We start from the raw sequence: 23,339 nt of genomic DNA, 5'->3' as shown, positions 1-23,339 counted from the left end.
AAAAACCCAAAATGGCAGAACCATTGTTACCGTTTATTGAAACACACATTTCATTCCCGAATAATTTTGCACATGTTCGTGCATGCACATATACATACTTTTTTTTCTTCGGAAACCAATGGATTCACAGCCACTGCATAGAGAAGATACTCTAAAAGAGTAGAGTTTGGATCGGAAACCATCGTCTTGTGAAAATGATGTATATCGTGGGGTACTTTCCGGTGTCCAAGCATAAACAAATCTTTGCATTATATTTTACTTACACCGTTCAGACTTGCGAAGCATCCTTTTTTAATGTCCTAGCCCGTATTTATTTAATTACAGATCTAAGATGTTTCTACATGTACTAGTAATCTTCACCGCTTTTCAAACTTTTGGAAACGATAGTGAATTGAATGAGAGGTCCATACAGAATAACCAAAAATAAAAGACAAATAAAAAAATCAGCATCTTAAAGGTAATAATCAAACTAAATTAATTAGATTTTTACTAACAATGATTTATTCTAGAATGCATGGTTGAACATGCAGTAATGCATTGATGTGCCTGTTGAAACTTATCTACGTGTTACATCTAGTCAAATGAAAATCTGATTATTAAAAATATGCCAAGGATCGAAGCTGAAACGTGCATGTAGTTGTTGGTAAAGTTGTAGAGATACAGCGATACATCTGTCCTACTGATCGTGAAGCCCCACGATACGCGTACCGTATCGTTACAAGCTAATCGTGATACACAGCGACTTTATCGTGATACATGATGTATCGTAGAAACACATCATACCCATCGTGTCGCGAGGTAGCGGCCGAAACTCAAGCCAACAACTCAAACTGTTGGAGCTTCGTTAATCTCTCTGTCTATTGATCACTTGTACACTATTTTAGAGTTCGCTCGGTGTGAGCGGTTATCGTGTTCAGTGAAAAATGTTGTTCATAACAGAGACATATATAACAGTTAGTATAACAGTTAGTAAATTCGTCCCTGTTCATACTCCCGACCTCCTTTAGTATTTCTTTTGAAAAACTTTGAAAAAAAAGTAATTGAGAAGAGTTAGTCTTATATGTACACATGAATAAGCAAAAGAGCTATAAATAGTTTATTTACATGTATATGAAAGAAGCAGTAGGTATGCAATGAACGTGTCGCCTGATTCATAATGTAAGACACGGGACATTGTTTATAAACACACCCCGAATTAATCAATATGGTAATTACATCCGGAGGAATACCAACCCATAAATTTATGAAGACATGTAAACAAATCGGTGTACGTCAATTAAAAATATTTTCGAAAACAACGTCACTTAAACTTTTATTGAGTGTTGTTTCTTTACTTTTTTTTTATTATCATTATTATTTTTTTTTAAATAAAAAATATTTAGATTACTCTGAGTCTCATATTACTACAGATAAAAAATAGTAAAAAAAAACAAAAAACGAGAGTTTGATAGAATATATTAAGATAAATTAAACAAATCTGTCGATAAAATAAAGATCCAACAAAAAATAAGATATTGTCTTGAAATCTGATGCATTCCGGTATGGTACATGTTACAAACACGGTGGACGGAGTGAACTTCTGGGGTGAGTGTGTCACTACCCTGGGAGTCCCGGATCTGAGGCGTATTGACCCGCCGGGGGAACCCCTGGGTCCTCAGTGGTTAGAAGTCTCAACCGAAGTCCGTGATTGGGTGGCTACGTCACAGACAAAGAAAATAATAATACTATATAAGACATCTCGTGGATCTATTGAAACACAAAGGTTTACAACGACCAAAGGACCAGATTTACACCGTATATCAAGGTAAGATTAATGCTAGTCCTTTTCATACATTTTTTTTTATAAATGAAACTAAGAATTCTAACAAAAGGAACACTTGCTTTTCTGCCAAAATTGGCAACTTGATCAAATTCACTCTTTCTTGCACAGAAAAAACACAATGGCATCTCTCAGTTTTCCAACTGTCTGTCTGCTTGTCCTCGCTGGATGTGCTGCTTACGTCACAGCCAATGGATACGGCCAGTCGGCCTACAGCTATGCCAGACCACAGATATACGCCCCCGCCCGGCCCTCCTTTGGATACGCTGGTACCGGAGTCGGAGGTGGACTCTCAGGGGGTCTGGGACTTAACAGTGACCTCGGTGGAATACTCCCAATCCTTCTCATCTGTAAGCTCGCGACTTAAACTAATCACAATTAATAAATTCATCTTTTAAAACACTAAACAAAGCTTGTATGGCCACTAACAGCAGCTACGAAGGCCATTCATCAAAGTACTGAACATACTGTAAATTACTATCAGTACTCTGATTTCCTTATTGGCTTATTGGTTGTTACCATCTACGGGCTTAGTGACTTCTGCAAGCGACTGCTAACGTCCTGCAGTCTTGTCATCTCAATACAATGACATGATGACACTAGTATTATAAATCAGATTTGGTAAGTGTTTTGTTCATGCTTTAGCTGTAGTTCGCTGGATTGATTTTAACTGCTGTCTCTATTATTTAGTTTTAGTCCTGGGATTGGCAGCACCTGCTCTGATCGGTTCTCTACAGTCCGTTAGAGACGGAACCAATGACGTCCTCAGATCTAGGTCACTCTGAAGCACGGGTCGCAGGATTATTCATTATGTGCCAATGTACTAGCATATTTGTGCCAATAGTTTAATGTTTTATTTACGATTAAAACGTCAAATTTTAGTATGACCTGGGTTTTTTTTTCTTTACACAAATAGGATAATCCTATTTATACCAAAGGGGCATATGCTGTGAAAGTGATGACATCCATTTTTTTGTCTGTAACTTGCGTAAGAAATTATATTAATGACCACTGAATCCGAGTTGAGTTCTTATAACAAACTTAATGAAAAGGAACAATTATGGCTTACGAACCAATTATTCTAACAATTAAGAAATTGATGTATACAAATGCACTTGCGTTCTTTGAGGGCAAATACTTGTGCATATACAAGGCATATGAATGTGCTTAAAATAATCTATTTCTGAAATATCTGCTCATGCTATTCTCTTTAAAGTAATTTATTGTCAGAAAAAACCACAAAAAATACAACATGATAGAGTACTAGTATATACATGTTTTAATGTTTTACATGAATTATATACCTACATTTGTTTTTAAGTCAGCATAGGACATTTTACTTAGCAATGATATTCAATTGAATAATTTAATATTCTATATCATATATAAGCGTCACGATGACTTAGATAAGTTTAATAATTTTGCCTTTTTATTTAAAGGCCGAACATTTTACAAACGCCCCCTTTTTTACCTGTACAAACTTCCAAAAGATGCCGCTTGTCAATTAAGTTTGAAACAATAGCACCCAGTTTGATTGACGTGATCGTCCGAGCGTGATCTTGCCAGGTCCGCGGATTTCTGTTTACTAGCAATTAACAACGTTATCTTTGATATCTTCCGTCTCGTATCAAAGGGGGATTGAAAATTGATTTTTTTTAATATTACCAGTATTAACATTGTTTATGAAAAATAATTATTCAGTAATTGAAAATACGCAATTTATATTTCAATCATGTTGAATGCATGTGATCTAATAAATTCTACGAAGATGCATGAGCAGCTCCAGAGCACATACACTCTTCTGAGCTACTAAAGCTGTATTTACTGGCAATACACTCAACTGGAACTTGTTGCAGGAAAACATCACTCCATGGAAAACGAACTCCATTAATTGTCACTGTGTAATGGCTGCCTTTGCATTGCACATTCCAACTGATCGTATGGTTTTCTTATACGATTATATTTATTAAAATTACCTTCCTAAACAATGTCTAGGGCTAAACACAATGTACCAACTTATATTTTTAGAGCATAATTAATTTACTGAATTTTTTTCAATTATACTTTACACACGTGTGCTTAGAGAAAATTCGGACGACGCAAAAATCGCTTCGTATGGTCATTAGAACAATAACATATTCAAACTAAGACCAATTCTGACTAATTCTGTATTTCTTGTGTATTAATTTGCTTCCTATGTATAGTGATTAGCAGCGTTCACGACCGCAGGTAGACTGCAAGCCCCGGAGGCTTTCACACCTTCAGAAATTAAGCCCCGCCTTCACCTGAGATTTACCACCCGGTAAAAATGTTCGGCCTTTAAGCTTTGATTTCTTTAGTTCCCTCTAAGAAAATATAGATGACGAGTCTTGTCTAAATATCCTAATAAATTGTGGGTAGATTATGCCAATCATCATTTTTGATTCCTCGGGCTTATATATTACAAAACAAAACAATCAATCAAACAAACAAACAAACGAAGTAAAAGGCATATGTGCAACGACATTCGCCGAGAAAATAAGCACCGCCTTCAAATTTACCTGGTCAGTGTAACCCTGTCAATCAACTGAATGGAGATTGGGTGTTAGAAAATGATTGACATTCGTTTACTCGTCCTGTGTATACCATGTCTAGCGCTCGCGACGATCGCGCAATTAACTTTTGTCTTTTGATGCATAAAGACCTTGTCACAGAATTACAGAAACGACTCTTTTACAATTGATATTTTTGAATGTTTTTACCATTGTTATGAATATATCGCGTTTAATGGAAAGGCTTAAACACTGTGCCGGATAATTATGCTACTGCCAAGGTGGCATTTTTGCACCCGCTTAATATGCAGTTTTGGAATAAGCTAAATACAATGTATACGAAAAGATAGACCAATCACCATTGTCTAGAGAGTATATATCCACTTTTGTTTTAAGCGTGTTTCACATGACAGGGGATCTCAGGTATGCAGAATAGAATATGTTTTAATTAGCGATTTATATATTGTTATGTTTATTGACTAGCTTTCAATTGGAGTTTAGGTTAATGAAAATAAGATCAAAAATGAAAAATAAGTGAAATCGTATTTTTAATATACATGTACCAATATATATTATTATACTTTCATGTTAAATACTGAAATCTGATTGGTTTAGACGCAGTTGGTAATCCGTTCTATTACCCTCAGCGTTAGCAACACACTTGGCAACGGGTAACACAACGAATTGTTACATGCGCGTAAATTATGTGCGTACGGTTCGCCGTATAATTCACTTCATTTCTATATAAAAACAGTAAAATTTTCTTTAAAAATAAGACGTTCAGTATAATAAAATAAATAGTGCCTGCTTGGGAGGGTAACTGTTGAAATTGATACCCCTCGAAAACCATTGTCAACCTCCGCTTCGCATCGGTTGACAATGGGTTCTCGGGGTGCCAATTTCAATAGGTATTCTCCCAAACAGGCACTATTTATATAATGTACGTCATCAATATAAAAAAGAGGGCATATATATTAGCCCTGTTGTACACCAGCACTGACAGTATCACTAGAAGACATATACTGTATATGTATAAATACATTTTAAGCTTTTTGTTTACATATATATAGGTTACCCGCAAACCATTGAAAATCTTGAAATACATTGGTAATAACACATAAGATGCCTTTGTGAATATCAATTCATACTCTATCAACAGCTATGGACATGCTGCAAAAAAGTCCTCAAAATTAACCAAGTATTGTCATGTTGTAAATGTTGAATTTACCTGGTTGAAGTAAATACAAAATTCAGTTGTCATGTTGTAAATTTTGTATTTACTGACACCCGGTAAATTCAAAATTTACAACATGACAGTATCATGATAGGATAAATTTGTAAAGACAGCAACAAACTACATTTGTATCAAAGTTTCCAATGTTCATTTTGGTTAATGTTATGCTATAAGACAAATTATGATGAGTGTGTCAGTCGAACCGAGACCCCGGATCTTAAGTGTATCTACCCACTTGGGGGAGTTTCAAACCTTCGTGACATCAGTGGTTCATCGCAAGCCTCGAATTGGAAAGTGACGTCACGGTCAAAAATACACACTGCATAACACAGACTTTTGTTTGGTCCTTTCAGTTAGAGGTCTTTACAACCAGAGTATAAAGGTGATATTTCTATAATTATATAAACGAATTAGATTGATTTCATGTAAAATTGTAGATAGAATAAGAATTTAAAGAATTGTTTTTCTAAAAATAGTACGATACAATCCCAGTATTTAATCTCGTTACATGGTATGTATTTTCTTTTACTAGTAATTGAAAGAGTTATCTTTTTGAAATAATACAAAGTAAACATAATGGATCTCCTTTGCATTCGTACGATCTGTCTGCTTGTCTTTGCTGGTTGTGCTGATTACGTCACAGCCAATGGATACGGCGGCGCCCTGTCCGGCTACAGCTATGCCAGACCACAGGTCTATGACGCCATGGCCAATTGCAAGCTCTCTCTCTAGGATACTTGAGTTAGTTGAGTAGTAGGCTAATAGGTGGACTATTCAGCGGATTCCAGGTAGACAATGGTGTAACTCAACAGGTAGACAATGGTGTAACTCAACAGGTAGACAATGGTGTAACTCAACTTTTTTGCTCAGTTCCTTGCTATAGTTCTTGATAAAACTATGTAAGTACAAAATTAAATCTAAGCCGGGCACAGCAGATGAAAATCATTTTTGTGAAAGCAAATTCTTATTTTTATTCGAGACAAATACTTTTATTTTTGGAAAAATTCAATATAGATAAAAAATAACACAAAGCAATTCAATGCAAATAACGACTGCATTATATATATATATATATATATATATATATATATATATATATATATATATATATATATATATATATATATATATATATATATATATCCAAATCCCAAAAGTATATTTTCTCAGTGTCCGGTGAAAATATAATAAAAGAAAAAAGCATAAAAAAGCAAAAAAGCAACACTAACTGCAAAACATTAGAAAACTAAAAAAAAAAATAACTGCAATTAGTGTTGCTTTATATATATATAAGAATCACGCTGCCCATCGCATTTGTCGCTTTTTGCGATTTTTCAGAATTAAATGCGACAGTTTTTTGTAAAATGCGACACCAAGATTTCATTGAAAATCACCTAGCCTTTTGTTTTGATTGCATAATCTCTTCCAAGCGACAGTCAGTGTAGCTGGACTTTACGCTTGACTGACTTAAGACAATGACACAGGTAAACGGTCGAAGCCATCTGTAAGCGGGGTATACACAACTGTCTTAAAAAATGATAGGTGATTTTCACACCTTAGTACAGCTAAATGGATTTGTAATTAACCACGGACATATCTAATGCTTTCATAAACTGAGCTTACAATGTGATCGTCATTTCACAAAGAATATGGATACGGACAACAAAAAACTGCATAAAATGAAATATATATTTTGAAAAAGTGTAACTGGTTTAAGATATGATATATGGTAGATCAAAATTACTTAATTTAAATTGTGATGCAAGTTTTTTTGACAAGGTGCTTTGACTTAAAATCCCGTAAGGGTAGTTTATAAATAGAATTATGTAGCAAACTTGGAATTTTTACATTTGAATTTAGCTAAAATGTCATAGTTCAATTACTAATTATTTGAAACAAAAGAAGTATGATTTGGAATGATAATCTTGACTATAAATCAAAATCTTTACATTTAATACCGTCAGCCAGAATTTCCTCTGTTCCCGAAATTAACACAAACTACATATATCTACTTAATTATGATGTTCATACGCCAATCAACAAGCCAAGTAGATGCAATAACAATCATGTTTTTGGATTGAATAATATTACAATACAGCAAATTTGACCTCTTTTCTTGTCCTATTTTCTAAAAATAAATTTAATTATAGGAAAACAAATTAAAAGATAAAATCTGTATAATACTAATTTTCTAAAAAGATTTAAAAAAGCTTTATATTTGTCACAAGATGCCAATATTCACAACCATATAGATCCATAATTAAGTACATAATTCTATGAATATTTATAATAATGTAATAATGAAATGGTAGTTTGGGGTATGCTATAATATACATGTACATGTAAGATCTAAAACTAGTATTCTAGTATGGTGATAAACACTATGATAGAAAAAATGAATTATCACGCGAAAGGTTGCGACACAAAATTTTGAGCCAGTGTGAGCCCTGTTAATATATATATCAAACTAGGTTCATATACGAGTAAAACCGCTTAAAAATTTGCATAAAAAGAACATTTGATTCGAGATATAATTCAAAACATTTGTAATTACGCATTGATTGTATTGTTTTTTTCCCAATAACAATATATTTACCTGTTTTGAACATTTAGCAATATATCACAGATTCATGATAGACTCCAACAAAGCAATATGTTATGGACTAAAACATTAGCAATATGTCACAGACTCAAACATTTAGCAATATCTCACAGACTCAAAATTTAGCAACATGTCATTAACTTAAACATTTAGCAATATCTTACAGACTCAAACATTTGTCAATATCTCACAGACTCAAACATTTAGCAATATTTAAGCAATAACGTACAGACTCAAACATTTAGGTAGATTTCATATACTCAAACATTTAGTTACATGTCATAGATTCAAACATTTAGCATTATCTCACAGACTCAGACATATTAGAAATATGACACAGACTCAAACATTTACCAATATGCGAAAGACTCCAACATTTAGCATTCTAGCAAAATGTCATATACTTCAACATTTAGCAGTTTCTCATAGACTCCAAGGACTCTGTTCAAATAACTCTAGGAACAACCAGTTGTCTTACATAAACCTACTGTTCAATACTAAACATCCGGGTATTCCATATTATTGATATTCACGAGGGATTTCTGTCGTTGAATATGTACAGATTTTTTTTTTATAAACCATTGTGCATTAATAAAAATCATATTTTGGATTATTTTAACACAAAGCAAATTAATAAAACTTTTAATTTACTTGTACCACGCGCAATTATATCTATAATCATCAACTAAATTGTCAAACAAAAACGACAGAGGGTAAAACATATGTTATTGAACATTTTATGTAAATGGAGGGACAATACATAATATTAACTTTGGTACTATCATGTCATGACATATTTAATTAGTATTTACCATATCTATCTGGTTAGACTTTTAATATGATAAAAGCAGTTTAATTATATATTTCATAGAAATATAGACAAAAGTGTAACACAACTCACACGATGTCAATGTATACATTTGCTAAATATGAAATAAGAAAATAATCAATATAAACAAAAATGAGAGAAGAATCTGAATACCGATGCTTCAAATTAAGCTGTATATTAAGAGGTGGAAAGTCATTTATTTTTTCTTCAATTCTTCTGGTACAAACATAGTTTGGATGAGCACAACACACGCCATCAATGCCATGAGGAAAATAGGCACACAGGATATTCCTATTGAGAGCATGAACCACCCTGAAAAGAGATATCAGCAGGATGTGTAAAGAGCGAATTATAAAAGATATTTTACGAGCTGAACACACAAGATGTCATTTATTCATAAAATAACATCTTCAAAGAGCTTTTAGATTTGATAGTGTTACCTTTTAGATTTTGTTATTCAGTGAGATTTGATAAAGCTGTTGGTAATATGTCATGCCATCAAATTTGCATATGAAACAATATTTTGAAAGTTTCTTTTGTTTGCAAATATAATATATTAAAACACAGATGTAACTATAATGTTTATAAAAACCTACAGATATACACAATTCACTTGGATTCCACTGTATTATAAATTACAAAGATATATCTACATGTATATCTATTAGATTATTAATCATCTTTTGATGGACTTAAACTGTAGGATAAGTAAAAATTTGATTTCTTTGAAATGTATCAATTTCAGGTGGTTAACAGACTCTGTGCCAGTGTGACTTGTTCAAGTTTCTTGCTTACTTGAAATGCAAAGCATGTCTCATTTTGATGTCTGATCTAAATTGGTTCATAAAATTTGAATGTCAAATAGTATATAAATTGTTTAGATAATCAAACTATACCTGTTGGAACGCTTACCTGGTGGCTCATACGTTGTTGTTTTGTTGGGTTTCTTGATGTTGACAATAAGTACCCCGGTAGATTTATCTTCGTCGTCGTCACAACATAACTTTACGATGTAAGAATTATATTGTCTGTAAGAAAATGCAGGTGATTCGCTGGCCATGACGGAATAATTGACACGGATTCCTGTGTCATTGCCGAAAACCACAAAATTGTTCGTCTTCGGTAACGTACTCTCTAATGAACAGCAAACGCTATCCCCGCTGGGATCTTCAACAATTGTTGTGTACAATTTTGCATCTCCCTCAGTTTCCTCGGTTATGGAGATAACGTTTGGCATACCAAGGACTTCAGGGGGCTTGAATAAAAAATCACCCAAAAAGTTACGAACAATATCAGTTCATACTCCTACAGTTGTCATATTGTAAATTTTGTATTTATTAACAAATACAAAAGACGCGCATAGGCCCTAATGGTCACCAGGTTATAATAAAAGACTTGATCGAAAGAAAGGACATTCGATGATAAGGATCACTTGTATATAACAAAAAAAATTGACCTATAGGACCGATATTGGTGTCTGTCTTTACAGAAAGCATATCGATTTCCCTCTTCTTGATTTTAGGCCACACACAGTAAACTCTAAGGTTTTAGTTCTACTGCAAAAATGATTTTTTAGCCAACCTTGAAGGTTAATTTTAGAATTATAAGCACAATATGCTAGGTGTCTAAATGAAAATTTGAAAAAATCTACAGTAGAAATTATCAAATGTACTTCGATTTTTATAAGTTATTTACTCCGGGAAAAAGTTCTTATCTATAGGCCAATATACAAATGATCCTTTTGAACTAACAGAAGAAAATAAGTTGCATAAAACAGGAGTTTTATATACGAGTGGTGATCGAAAATCAGCAAAATACTAGTGGTTTTCTGATGATAACTTTATCATTTTATTTTTCTCAACAATCGCATAAAAGTATGACATGAAAGCAAGTTTAAAGTCCATTGGTAAGGTGAAAAGAGCAACTTCGTAATTATATTAATTCATAAAACAGCTGTTTCAAGGTAAACAAGAAAAAAAAATCAAACGTTACATGTCTGCTGAAAATGTTTCAACATACTTTCATGCGTTTGCTAATACCAACAAGAGAATCTTAAATCTTACCATATTCTGTGTTTGAATAGAAACTGTCGCCGTTGCAGTGGTATTACAAGAATCTTTAGCCCTGACAAGGAAGGCATAGTCACTCTTCACTTTGGCTTTCAGGAATCTTTTAGCCACTGTTATTTGGCCTGAAGAAAACGATATCCCTCAATTTCAAATCAACATATAACAAAAAAAGAAGAAATGGATATTTTGAATAAGATCAATACCCGATGTTTCGTCCACCGTGAAATATTCCATAGAATTTGAATATGAGGAGTGTTGCAAGACGGTATAATTAACGACTTCAGCGTAGTCTGCACCGTCTGGCTCCAGTAACGTCACAAAAGATCCGACAGGTAAGTGGTCAGGTATCTTTGCGCTGATTGTCGATGTAGAAAATGATATTGCTGTATCTGGAATATGAAAAACACGGAAACAGTTGTAAAATTTCAAATAACAGAGAGGAAAATGGAAAGAAATGCGTTTTTTCAAAGTGTTCGAGTAAAAACAATACAGGAATTAAGAGTATCATCACTAAATTTATTCAAGATTAAATTTCTTTTCGTTAAAACTTTCCTCACTACAATTGATGTGCATTGAAATAATTATAATTGAAAACCCTGATTAGGGGAATACTAAAATAAAAATTATATAGACAAATCCTATCATGAAGTTTTGCTGCAAGAAAAATAGTAAGAGAATATACATAGTTCATATCTAGATTAAAGTACAATTTTTTTTTTATTAGAAAATATACATTAAACACAGTTGCACCGCCATATAGGTTCTCAAAGCCTTTGACTGATCATGAATCTTACTGTCTTCTAGGCATGCTTTAATAGCATATGCAGTTCCATTGATCGACGTGCCCGAGTTTTTCCAATCGAACTCCTCTCCGATTTGAACATTGTTTGGTGTCACTTTGTATCCCTCCGCACATGGTCCTAAACATGGCCCACTTGTAACTAAATTATCTCCCTTGCTCCGCCTGGGTGTATTTGAAAGACAACAATTTTATAATTCTCTTAAAAAAACGTTGTTCACAATTAAATCAAACGATTTTAATTTTTGATATATTCTTGTTTATAAAAGAATAAATTTAACAAGGCAATTAACGAGGTGCATAATAAAATTTACTTACATAGAAATAGAAAATCCGAAATATAAATTAAAAATCTACAAGAATTGTATCAATTGAGGGGTTGCTACATGAGGGAAGTTCCACATTTACTGCTTGACTCTTTCCCTCTTATTTTTGTTTGAATAGATTTTTTTTTCACAAAACGTGATCATAAGTCTTTTCTGATTAATAAAAAGCTAAACGTACCACCCGATCAGATCACCATCTAGAACAGCAATCCTCTCGTACTCAACCACCGTGTATGTTGTAGTATTTTTACCTGTGCAGGTAATTGACAATGCTTAATTCATGCTTCATTACAATATATTGGATCTTTCATGCATAAAGTCTTGTCAAACTTCTGATTTTCTATGCTTGGATACTAGGTACGAAGTAAAGAATTAAGTGTGATTCACAAATATATTCAGGTTTAACTTATCAATAACATTTTTAGAGCAGCTACTTTTGTATATCCAAAATATAGACTTATTTAAAATGGGAATTTCATTTTAATTCAAAGAACTGATTTGATATTAAGGAACACATAACAATGTACCTGAAACATAGATAGTGTTGTAAGCCACCAGTTTATAATTACTACCACTTGGCCTCCAGACCATGAAGTCAATGTATCCAGATTTCCAATGGGAGAATTCCCATGAAGTGATGCGGGAACAACTTGTTATGGTATACACAAAATCAGTCATCAAGTACATCATATCTACAAAACCAAAGAACACGATAAATTTTGACGGACTTAAAATTGAAAATTAGGCGATAAGATTTAGTTCAATGGAAAAATATTCTTGAAACAAAATTTTTTTGTTAAGAGTTATAAGAAAAAAAATCGACATACTTTGTCCGCCGTCTTTTCCTTCTGTAAGGTCTTCCGGGTAAAGATAGATGAGACTGTTTAAGCAAGGAGCAGCTAAACAAATATCAAAAGAGTGCAATTTAATCTAACTTGAAAATTCAGATGGATTGGGTAACAGGCAGCTTACATAAACCCTCTCAAAATTACAATGTCAAGCAGTAATCTATAGAAAATATTACTGATAGATTTACTATCAATATTAAATATGTATACAAGACAAGGGATAGTTGAATATAAATCATAATCTTGAATTCTACCATACATAAATTGAAAGATAATTTGTTGGTTAACTTATATGCACGTTTACAAACCCACCACCCTTATTCATACTTAAAGACATACAAACATTACAATATAGTTCTCATGACTCATCCCACTTCGGAAGAACAGTAATTAAAAAGAGTACTTATTAGTAAGTAAACATATTATAACTAAATATGTTTAGGAAGTGTGTTTTTAGGTAATGAAAAACGCTTAGAAGCTCTAATATAACTGTGAACATAGGTTATAAAAATACAAATTGAATATAAGTTGCATGAAAAATTCAAAACTATATAAGTCAGAACTATCAAGAATTTAATTGATATGAAAAATGTACAATAATGTCGTTTTACAAATTGCTTAAAAAGTTCACCTCCTTGTTAAGTGTATCTTACACAATCGAGAAAAAAATGAATATTTTATTCAGATTCAGTTTGAGCATCGGCTCGATTCAAAATCCTAAATAAGTGAACATTTAAATTACTAGCTTTAAAAGTAACCGACAGAAAGGAGGCAGTTGATGGTTTCAGTCAATTTATTAAATAGATAAATAAAGCATTGACCACAAGATGCAGCCGATACACGCTGGATTGACCGACGATGTTGAAAATGAAATACTGCTTAATTTTACTTAGTATGAACGGTTACTTATATCAAATAGAAAATTAGATTTATTGGATAATGAAAATGAGAAAGACCAATCAAATTAGAGAACCAATGAAAAACGAAAGACTTTACTCAGCCAACTCAATCCAGTTGCGCAGTGTAATTGGCGGTTATTTAAAATTTTAGACTGTGTTTAAAAAAAACGGATACTGAAAAAGATAAAACTAATAAATACATATAGAAATAAATTTGATACTATAACATACTCCCCCGGAAAATTTTTAATCTGTCCTCAGATTATAAATATATCATTTTGATGAATAATAAATACATATAGAAATACATTTGATACTATCACAAAAATAATTGACATAAAAAATATTTTCGTACCTATTGCCAAAACTAAACCGTTTGTAAGATTTTGGTATATTTTATTTTTTTACGCTTTGACTTAAGAATTGATAAGTTTAGTGAGTTGCTAATTTCTGCATGAAGATTATTTCAATATTTAAATGTTAGCGAAATAAAGCTATTCTAATAAGAAGAACATAATGGCAGACAGTATAAATTACACCTAAGGTTATATGTATGTTTCGTTGGAGAATATAGTTAAAGATGAATCTAAGAAGTATTGTGGTGTTAACCATTAATCATTTTGTAGAATAGTAAATAATTAAAAAGGTCTGCATCTGTGCAGATATTTGATAAACGAAAACGAGTCTTCCTAGCTGTAATCATAATTAAGCAACTGCGTTTTTTAGTAATAAAGACTAAACTATTTTTATATTTAATTACTTTCTACCACAGCAACTTACAGACATCAGCGAACATGAGAGAACCGTCAGTTGTCGTCACTGGTTGTGGCACAGGACATTTCGTAATGGCTGCGATGACGTCAGACTCGATGGCGGATAAATTCGCATAAGAAGATGCATAAAAATATCGACTATTAACCCCCGCTGTTCTTCTATACTCTTTTTCATAACCACTGTTAATATCTACGATTCAAGAACAATCTATTTTAAAAATTAAATTCTCTTTGAAGCTTATGAAACAAAGAGAGACAATAAAGTGCCTACATACACATTTATTTTAAATGTTTAATTTAAAGCAGCATGATACTTAATAACATAAAATTATTATACCGATAGCAAACACTGTGCTGGGCCATCCTTTCATAATATATTCCGCCTGGATAGAGGCACCACTTCTTACTCCGTCTATGGCGAACACGTAATAATTAGCAGCGCTCGCACGGTCTCCATTAGCTGCTGTAAGGAAGTTATTTTTGGTGTGAATCAAAGCTTTGTCGATCATGTTTCTTTTGCCTGTACCTTCCGGTAATTTCAGAATCTGGTAGCTGATATCTGTAGGTGTCATGTAGGTATCTAGGGCGATTGTTGTGTACGCATCTGTGTCGTACGTAACGACTCCAATACGTATAGTGCTACTGGATACATCCAACTGTAGTGCTATGTTGGAGAAGAAACTTTTCAGGAACACGTAGTTCTCATGGGAAGACGTTTCTGTTTTTTCCATGATAAAAACGATATCAAGTTGGCAACCTAAAATTTAAATTTTATAGGCCTGACGTGATACAATTTTTGTAACAAATATTTCTGTTGACCCAATGTGAAATTCGTTTACAGAAGATAAACTTCTGGACTTTCGTAGCTTACTTGGAGAGACTAAACTAGCCGGGGTGACCGAGTCTGGACACTGAGTGATATTGGGAACGACCACATCGTTGATACATTGAAGAACAGAAAAGTTGACGGCCTTCAGGTATTTGTCGTCATCCACAGTATCAAGAAATTCAGAGTCATCACTCGAGGAAATGTTTACACCTAAATCAAAGTCGTTTTTAGAGGCATAAATTAACGCATCTTTAGAATGATCTCTTTTCATTATTCTTAAGAAAGTATATCCATTTTATAAATGATGCTTAAAACATACTTGTCTTTGAAGCAGTACACATGTAATAATAAATGAAAAATGTTGTTCAAATGTAATTAGGCGTTATTGTGATTCTTAAATGAAGTTTCTGAAAATATTGCCGATAGCATTCTACAAGTAAATTCAATTGAATTTCTTTTCGACTTGTTCGTTTAGGAAATAAACATCTTACCGACAATGAATATATTACTGGAGGCTATAGATCTAATTGCCGATCCAAATGCAGCAGCTTTATTTCCGGCAGACGGTCCACCAGTCAGAAGGATGTAGTAGTTGGCGGCGTTAGAACGGTCCCCATTCCCTGTGGTAAAGAATTCCATCTGAATATATTTCAGGGCTCTATCCACGTAACGGCTGCTCCTGTTGTAGGCATTACTTCCCTGGTTAATGTTAGTGATTCCCATAATGACTCCATTGGCTGTAGAGTACTGGTTCAACGGGAAAACAGTGGTGGCCCCATCAGCGTAAGTCACAACCCCTATCTTAATTGCAGTGTCTCCAATGGTCATACGGGACACCAAACTCACAAAAAAGCTTTTCATGTCGTTAAATTCCGTAGCACTTAGTTCATCTGTATCCTCCATGATGAAAACAATGTCTAATGGACAGTCTATGAAAAATAAAATCGATGCTTTTTATTCCAGGAATTATGGCAATGAAATCTGTAAAATATTATTTTATAAATAAGCTGTTTGATTTAAGTTAATTGAATGCAAATGTTTTAAGATTTCTGATAAATCTCGTTAATCCTCTTTGGTAATACTAACTTGTTCTCATATCGACTTGCTAAGGATATTTTTTTGTTTTTTTTTCTCTCGGACTGAAAATTGTCTGAAATTCGCACTTTCATAGGTTTACACAAGCATGATATTTTAGCCAAAAGCTATCATTGAGGAAATTAAAATATCCCAATTTTTCAGCTTTAAAATTTAAACACTTTTTTAAACCTAAAGAACGTAAAATAGCCTAAAAATGGCCTCGACAACCAAAACCCTGTTAAATTGGACGAGATAAAATGTAAGATTTACAGTACCGATCAGACCTAATCTAACAGAGAGTAAACCCGAACTAAACCCTGGGTTTACTTTCTGGGTTTACTTCGGGTTTACTAGAGTGGACCCAGAGTAAACCCAAAGTAAACCCGGAGTGGACCCAGAGTAAACCCAAAGTAAACCCAGAGTGGACACAGAGAGTAAACCCAGTCAGAAGTATATCCCTGAAAGCAGACACTAACTGTGTATTCGGAATATACAACGGGGGAATTACAGGCAGTAGGATGGTAAGATAAAGTACGAGTCTGCTTCACACCTCAGTGCATACAGTTGACCTCAAATGCAATTTCAAAGTAAACCCAAAGTAAACTCAGGGTAAACCCCGAGTGTACCCAAATTTTCAAAAAGTAAACCCAAAGTAAACCCAAAGAAAACCCCAAGTAAACCCAAAAAGTAAACCCGGGGTTTAGTTGGGGTTTACTCTGGTGTTAGGTTGGGTCTGATCGGTACTGTGCATCGATTTTTGGGAGTTGATTTTAATCAACTCTCCAATGCAGTTACTCTTGCAAACCGAAAGTGAAACAGTGTTTGGACATAAGCACAAATCATTACCGCGGACAAGACTTAGGTCTTGAATGTATGCTGAACCATTGTTTTTCGAAGAAACATATTACGAATACCTTGAAAATAGTCAGATTTTAAATAGTACGAACAATTTGGATATTTTTTGTAGTGGAATGTATTCCTACGCCATAGTATGCATCCATACGCTCGTCTCCGTAAATCATAGTCTCTCTTGCTTGTCGGAGATTAACGGAGACAGCCGATCATCTTGTTTAACGAGACAAGAGTTTGATAATGCTTAGATCCATACAATTTTCAGAAATATTTCGATTACTCATACATAATTTGATGGAATTAATTCTAACTTTAAATATTACACAACATGAATTGTATGGGGTTTTATCGTTTTTTTTTGTCGGAAGTCCGAGAATTTATATTATAAAAATGTGTGTAATTCAAACACAGATTAAAAACTACTTGCCATACAAAATAACATATCATTGATTTTATAGTTAATTATGAAAGATAAAATCAGCTCCTGTTAGTACTACAGTAGTTTGATTCAAGAGCGTCCCTTCTTGTGAAATAAAAATTTTGATAGTACTTGGGAAAACAAAACACTTATTAAAGCTGACATGAATTCATAAAAAGCCATCGCCATATTAGTTTTGATCGCTCCTCAACTGCCACTAGGGTATTTATACCGGTCGAGAAATTTACGGTCGGTTGCTTTCCGATAGAGCATTTAGGTTGCACGGACTTCTCAATGCATGAACTACACATTGTAGTAAAATGTTTGTAAAAAAAATAAAGGAAACTACAATCAATAAAACACAGAATATATTTAATCTTTGCAAGAAAATCCAGATATCCGTATTATTTTGCACAGATAGTACTGCCTTACTTCGCATGGGCATCGAACACTTGCGTCGTTCATACAGGGTACATATCGTCTGCATCTTTTTATAGACCCCGGCGGCACTACATCCAACACAGTAGATAAATGATAGGAAATCAAACAAGTATTCCTTTTAAAGGAAGGATCGGCAATAATGATATATTGATAGCTAGAAGCAATCAACATGATCAGTTTGATGTAAAATAATTAAAAAAGTGCTGTATTTTTAAAAAATATAGAATGTTTTGAATCTGCACACCATAATTTCATCATTATAAACCGTCAACAAATTTGATTTTGAAATAAATTTGGGGAAAGCCGTTCGTACACTCCTTGTCTAGTTTTGTATTTTTAACGTAATTATTAAATGTTAATGTATCTTCTTCTTCAGAATACTGAGTAGGGCTCTTCGAAGAGCATTAACACGTATACAAAGAAAGAGTTGTATTAAAATAATTTAATGCGACTGAAAGACATCGAATGCCATCTAAACTTGCTATTGAGGTCGCATTATAACGTAACCTTGTTTATAAATCAAGCCGTCTTCCTAGCTACTATTATGCAAAATCAATAGATCGAGGTCAGTTCATGGAGCATCTTCTTATGATTGAAATCAGTCCATCGAGGTCAACTGTATTACTGAATGAATCTTTCGATCGAAATTCTTACGCGTGAGACAAAATGTGCATTCTTGAATTAACAGGTCGAACTGTATTTTATGTATGTTTGCATGTCTTAAGGTAAATGAATTGAAATAAAACTGAGTAAAATGTTATATAAATACTAAACCAAACTTCAAGTTTTTATAAGAACTACTTATGCAAGCGGAATGTGTGCGCACGTGGAAGCATTTGCCGGATGCCTCATATGGACACAACAGTGATCGGCCGAAGCCGATCACAAAAAGTAACAACATAACTTCGTGTCCCTCGGTTTTACAAAACACTCCGTTTCTATCCAGGCGGCCATTGATATTGCTGGATCCTGCCACAGTCTGTGGTTTGCGCATGTGAGATGTCATACACAGGAAATCGTTCTACAATTAACGAGGGTTTTTGAAATATGTGTACCTGGACTTCAGTCTGTTTTTGTCGTTGTTTGGATATTCCTTACCAGTACAGTGTTAGCAATATCATTTTTTTCTAAACGCTTATCGACAAGTCGATTCGTTCGTAACAATTTCGCGTGAATGATATACATTAATGCGATGAAGCATGAATAGTGCAATCGGCCGTTTATCGATGTAGCGATGAGGAGAACAATAACAATCGACAACGAATATAGCGGAAGTCGGAGATAAAGAGAAATAATGCGTATTTATGAATTCATGTCAGCTAAACGTTTGCTATTCACTAACTACGAAAATTATTTGGGATCATTAATCTTAGACAACATATATTCGTTGAATTTTAGTTTCAAACAGATTTTAGTGAATTCTTTCCTGCAAATTCCAGGTTTTCAGAATAAAATATTTCTAATGAAAAAATAAAAGCAATGAAAATCTAAACTTTTGGCATCTTGCCTTCTTCAAAATTGTAGTGCGAACGGTCTGCAGAAAAACACACGGATATATAATCGAGTAAATCAATTAAAGTTTTTCATTTTTTCGTCCGCGGGCCAAAAGATGTAACATTTACACCTTTTTTTCAATTTGAAAAGACAAGTGAAATCTACCTGGGATGGTTATGTTTACGCTCTCGCATGATGTGATTTTTTGAAGGATGTCATTTTTAATGTTAATCAGATTCTCGTAAGAATCAACATTTGTGTATTTGGTGTAGTCTCCACATGTATCAACGGCCTTCTGGTATTCGGTTTGGTACTGGTTACCAATATCTGCAAATAATAAAAACATATCAACATCAATGTGATTTCTATTCAATGCAAACGCAGTTTTCACAGATAACGAAATACTTACGAATTGAAAAGATGTAGTTGCTCCCACTACTCCTTATGTCCTTTGCTACAGCTTCCGGATAACTTTCGAATGGTCCGACAATAATCACGTAGTAGTTACTGGCATCCGTACGATCTCCCCCAGTGGAGGTAAACACATTGTCCCGGGCTTCTATCAACCCTTTGTCTACCAAATGATCGGTATGATTCGTCTCTGAAATCTTTTCTATGTCATCTCGAACAGATTCAGAGGAAGTATGAGAGTTTAGTCTAAATACAGTTGACGCACCAGAATCAAATAAAACCATACCGACTTTAATGCCAGTACTTGAAATAGTTATGTTGTCCATTAACTCCGCTAGGAATCTTTTTGTGTATCGTAAGTTGTATCTTTCTACGATGAACACAATATCCAGTTCACATTCTAAAAAAATTCCAGACATATCAACACTGTTATAAAATATCTTTTTTTTAAACTACAACTAATTCAATCGTAAAAAAATATCGTAATTAATAACATAACATATAGAATACTGGCGTATATTTTCATATCTTTGAAGGATATTATTTATAAGAATATCTAGCATATCAATACAATGATATTGTATGAAATATTTCATCTTTTTGTTGACTGCTATTAGTTTTCACATGACTTACCAACTGTCATAGGCTCAAAGGTTATATCGGGACAAACAGCGATTTTCTGAAGAATGTTGTTGAATTTGGTATACAAATCATCTGGAGAACTAACTTCAAAGTGTCTGCTATCGTCACCAGCGATTGCTTTTAAATCGGTGATTAATGAAGCAGACGGAGAAATACCTGTGATAATGGATATACATGACATTTTTTGATAAACTTTTAGTTCTTCAATTTGGTTTTAAATAAACATTTAATATCTAATAAGGAATTTCTATTTTCTCATAGAACAATAATTGACAGGTTTTTTTTTGCATTTTTTTGCCCAAAATGAAATGGATTTCGTATTTACCAACGGTAAAGAGTTGATTTCTTAGGTTCATTCTGATTTGATCAGCCACTGTGGCACCTGTCTGTGAAGAATATGTTTTCGCAATCACGACGAAATGTCTGAAAGCTGTGAATCTGTTTCCTTTGGATAATGTGAAAAAGTCGTAAAATCCAACTCGCAGAGCTTCAGCCAGGTTTACGGTAGATGCGGCGTTTGATATTGGTATTGATGTAATGGAGCTATCCAGTGTCGAAGCGGAGTAGTAGTAGTCATCGAGGTCGATGTTTAGGTCCACAGTATCGTCATATGTAATGACTCCAGCTAAAATATTACTTGTTGAAATTTGTAGACTTCCCGCCAAATCGCCAATAGCTGCCATTAATGCTGAATGAATCGAGGAAGTATAGGCCGAAGCTTCAACGATGAACACTATGTCGATTTTGCATGTCGAAACTAAAATAAACCATGTTGTTAGTATTTTTGGTGCTTAAATACATAATGTTACTTCATCCGCAGAATTGCAAAAATGTCATATTTTCATACCAGAGCAGACAAGTGGATACCCAGACAGAATTCCGCCAAATCCACATGTACGTTGTGTGTTTCCTGCGACCTGTTTGTATCCAGAGTTACAAGCGTAGTAACTCCTTCCGTTGCAGGATGTGTCATCTGTGGTAATGCTGACATCGGAATTAGTAACGTGTTTGCATGCAACATCTGTCCAAACAAAAGAAGAACACTTGTGAAAAACGTTTATTTTCATCAACATACATATATGTCTTATTGAAAAAAAATTACCATTTGGGAATCTCCATTCGCCTGTGGAGCCCCATCCTGACCTAATCCAGATAAAATTGACGTCGTATGGAGTCGAATGATAGCAACTCATGAGAACATTACTCCCTGGATTACTCCCTGTTCCGAAACGGATATAATTTCCAATCCAAGAAATCCAAAATTCGTCGAAATATGTTTGGCTAAAAACAGATCCACTATAAGAAACACATGTCCCAGAATCAATTTGGAATCTAATTTCAGATCGGGTGTTAGCCCACCCTCCGATAATGAATTCGTAATGGGTACCGCTGGTTACGCTGTCTACACTTCCCAACGCGATATGAAGATCATTGTTTGCCCTTCCTCTAAAGGCAACGGACGTTCTTCCTGTGGCCACGAAACAGTCGGTGGTCAGGCTATAGTACACCTTGTTATCGGGGGTACTTCTGCTGATTTCTGACGAAGCTGAAAACAAAAAGAGACGGGTAACATTTCATCAATAACCGATAATATTGACAAACATCTACTCGATAGTAATTCTTTTTTTTATCTTTAAAAGTCATGAACTCTTCAGAGGTGTAATATAGGTATTGGAAATTATTTTTTCATTTCAAAGGATTATTCTGTAATGGGACAATCATTCGGCTTAACTGATCTTTAGTTTCTTTAAACATTGACAGATATTTTTGTACAAAAATTAAAGGGAGATATTCTAGTCTAGTCCAAATTTCTAAAGAGCTCTAGAAATACGTTGTAACGGCAAATAATTATTATTGGGTCCAGCGTAAGTTTTTATCATAATTAAAGTATGCCGAGTCTGAAAAAATATGCTGGCCTTTATGAAAATGGTATTAAGTAGGTCAAAATGGCGATTCAAAATGGCGGACAGCCAATCTTCAAACTTTTCTCTTAAAGTCTTCAATGGGAAAAAATAATGACAAACACTAATAAATTGATCCAAAATAGTATTTCATCATATCCAATGTGTGCGAGTCTCACAAATTATGCTTGCTTTCCACAAATGTGGTTAATTAGGTCAAAGTGGCGATTTAAAATGGTGGATAACAAAATTTTGTTAATTAAGGTTTTCCGCTCTCAGCGAAAAACCTTACTATTAATCTGAAAAATTTTCAAATTAGGGTCTTCCGTTTCCAACGGAAGACCCTCTTGTTTTTCTACTGTTTCTTTCTATTATTATTAGGGTCTTCCGTTTCCAACGGAAGACCCTCTTGTTATTCTACGGTTTCTTTTTCTTTATTAGGGTCTTCCGTTTCCAACGGAAGACCCTCTTGTTATTCTACGGTTTCTTTTTCTTTATTATTCTTTTTTTTCTTTTTCTGACTTTTTTGGAGCGCTATTTCTCAA

General features: G+C 33.9%; 2 protein-coding genes across 2 annotated transcripts in view; one reads left to right on the top strand and one right to left on the bottom strand.

Moving 5' to 3' along the window:
- Window positions 1-1,529: 1,529 nt before the first annotated feature.
- On the top strand, window positions 1,530-2,694 carry LOC128191998 (uncharacterized). Its single transcript, XM_052864391.1, has 3 exons — window positions 1,530-1,804; window positions 1,931-2,169; window positions 2,510-2,694. Exons 1-3 carry the CDS (start codon window positions 1,530-1,532, stop codon window positions 2,602-2,604), a joined length of 609 nt encoding a protein of 202 aa, XP_052720351.1. The 3' UTR covers window positions 2,605-2,694.
- A 6,212-nt stretch (window positions 2,695-8,906) lies between these two features.
- Window positions 8,907-23,339, bottom strand: part of LOC128191975 (collagen alpha-3(VI) chain-like) — a 44,874-nt gene continuing 30,441 nt past the window's right edge. Inside the window, exons 4-21 of the mRNA XM_052864374.1 lie at window positions 21,996-22,439; window positions 21,741-21,914; window positions 21,219-21,650; window positions 20,885-21,049; window positions 20,250-20,651; window positions 20,006-20,167; window positions 16,050-16,487; window positions 15,601-15,768; window positions 15,067-15,486; window positions 14,737-14,919; window positions 13,037-13,108; window positions 12,737-12,901; window positions 12,388-12,460; window positions 11,879-12,048; window positions 11,288-11,473; window positions 11,079-11,206; window positions 9,928-10,270; window positions 8,907-9,327 (exon numbers count right to left, since the gene is read on the bottom strand). Coding sequence (XP_052720334.1) covers window positions 9,212-9,327; window positions 9,928-10,270; window positions 11,079-11,206; window positions 11,288-11,473; window positions 11,879-12,048; window positions 12,388-12,460; window positions 12,737-12,901; window positions 13,037-13,108; window positions 14,737-14,919; window positions 15,067-15,486; window positions 15,601-15,768; window positions 16,050-16,487; window positions 20,006-20,167; window positions 20,250-20,651; window positions 20,885-21,049; window positions 21,219-21,650; window positions 21,741-21,914; window positions 21,996-22,439 — 4,241 coding nt within the window. The 3' untranslated portion in view covers window positions 8,907-9,211. The remainder of the gene's footprint in view (window positions 9,328-9,927; window positions 10,271-11,078; window positions 11,207-11,287; window positions 11,474-11,878; window positions 12,049-12,387; window positions 12,461-12,736; window positions 12,902-13,036; window positions 13,109-14,736; window positions 14,920-15,066; window positions 15,487-15,600; window positions 15,769-16,049; window positions 16,488-20,005; window positions 20,168-20,249; window positions 20,652-20,884; window positions 21,050-21,218; window positions 21,651-21,740; window positions 21,915-21,995; window positions 22,440-23,339) is intronic.

The sequence above is a fragment of the Crassostrea angulata genome, chromosome 7 (assembly GCF_025612915.1).
Source record: "Crassostrea angulata isolate pt1a10 chromosome 7, ASM2561291v2, whole genome shotgun sequence".
Lineage (NCBI taxonomy): Eukaryota > Metazoa > Mollusca > Bivalvia > Ostreida > Ostreidae > Magallana > Magallana angulata.
Note: the sequence above shows the minus strand (reverse complement) of the source record. Positions and strands in the feature narration are given on the sequence as shown.

What these genes read in the sequence shown, in the direction of transcription:
- LOC128191998 (XM_052864391.1), top strand. Translation starts at nt 1,530, where the DNA reads ATGCATTCCGGTATGGTACATGTTACAAACACGGTGGACGGAGTGAAC. An exon ending in GATTTACACCGTATATCAAG is followed by an intron (nt 1,805 to 1,930) that starts GTAAGATTAATG and finishes TTTCTTGCACAG; the next exon opens with AAAAAACACAATGGCATCTC. An exon ending in ACTCCCAATCCTTCTCATCT is followed by an intron (nt 2,170 to 2,509) that starts GTAAGCTCGCGA and finishes TCTATTATTTAG; the next exon opens with TTTTAGTCCTGGGATTGGCA.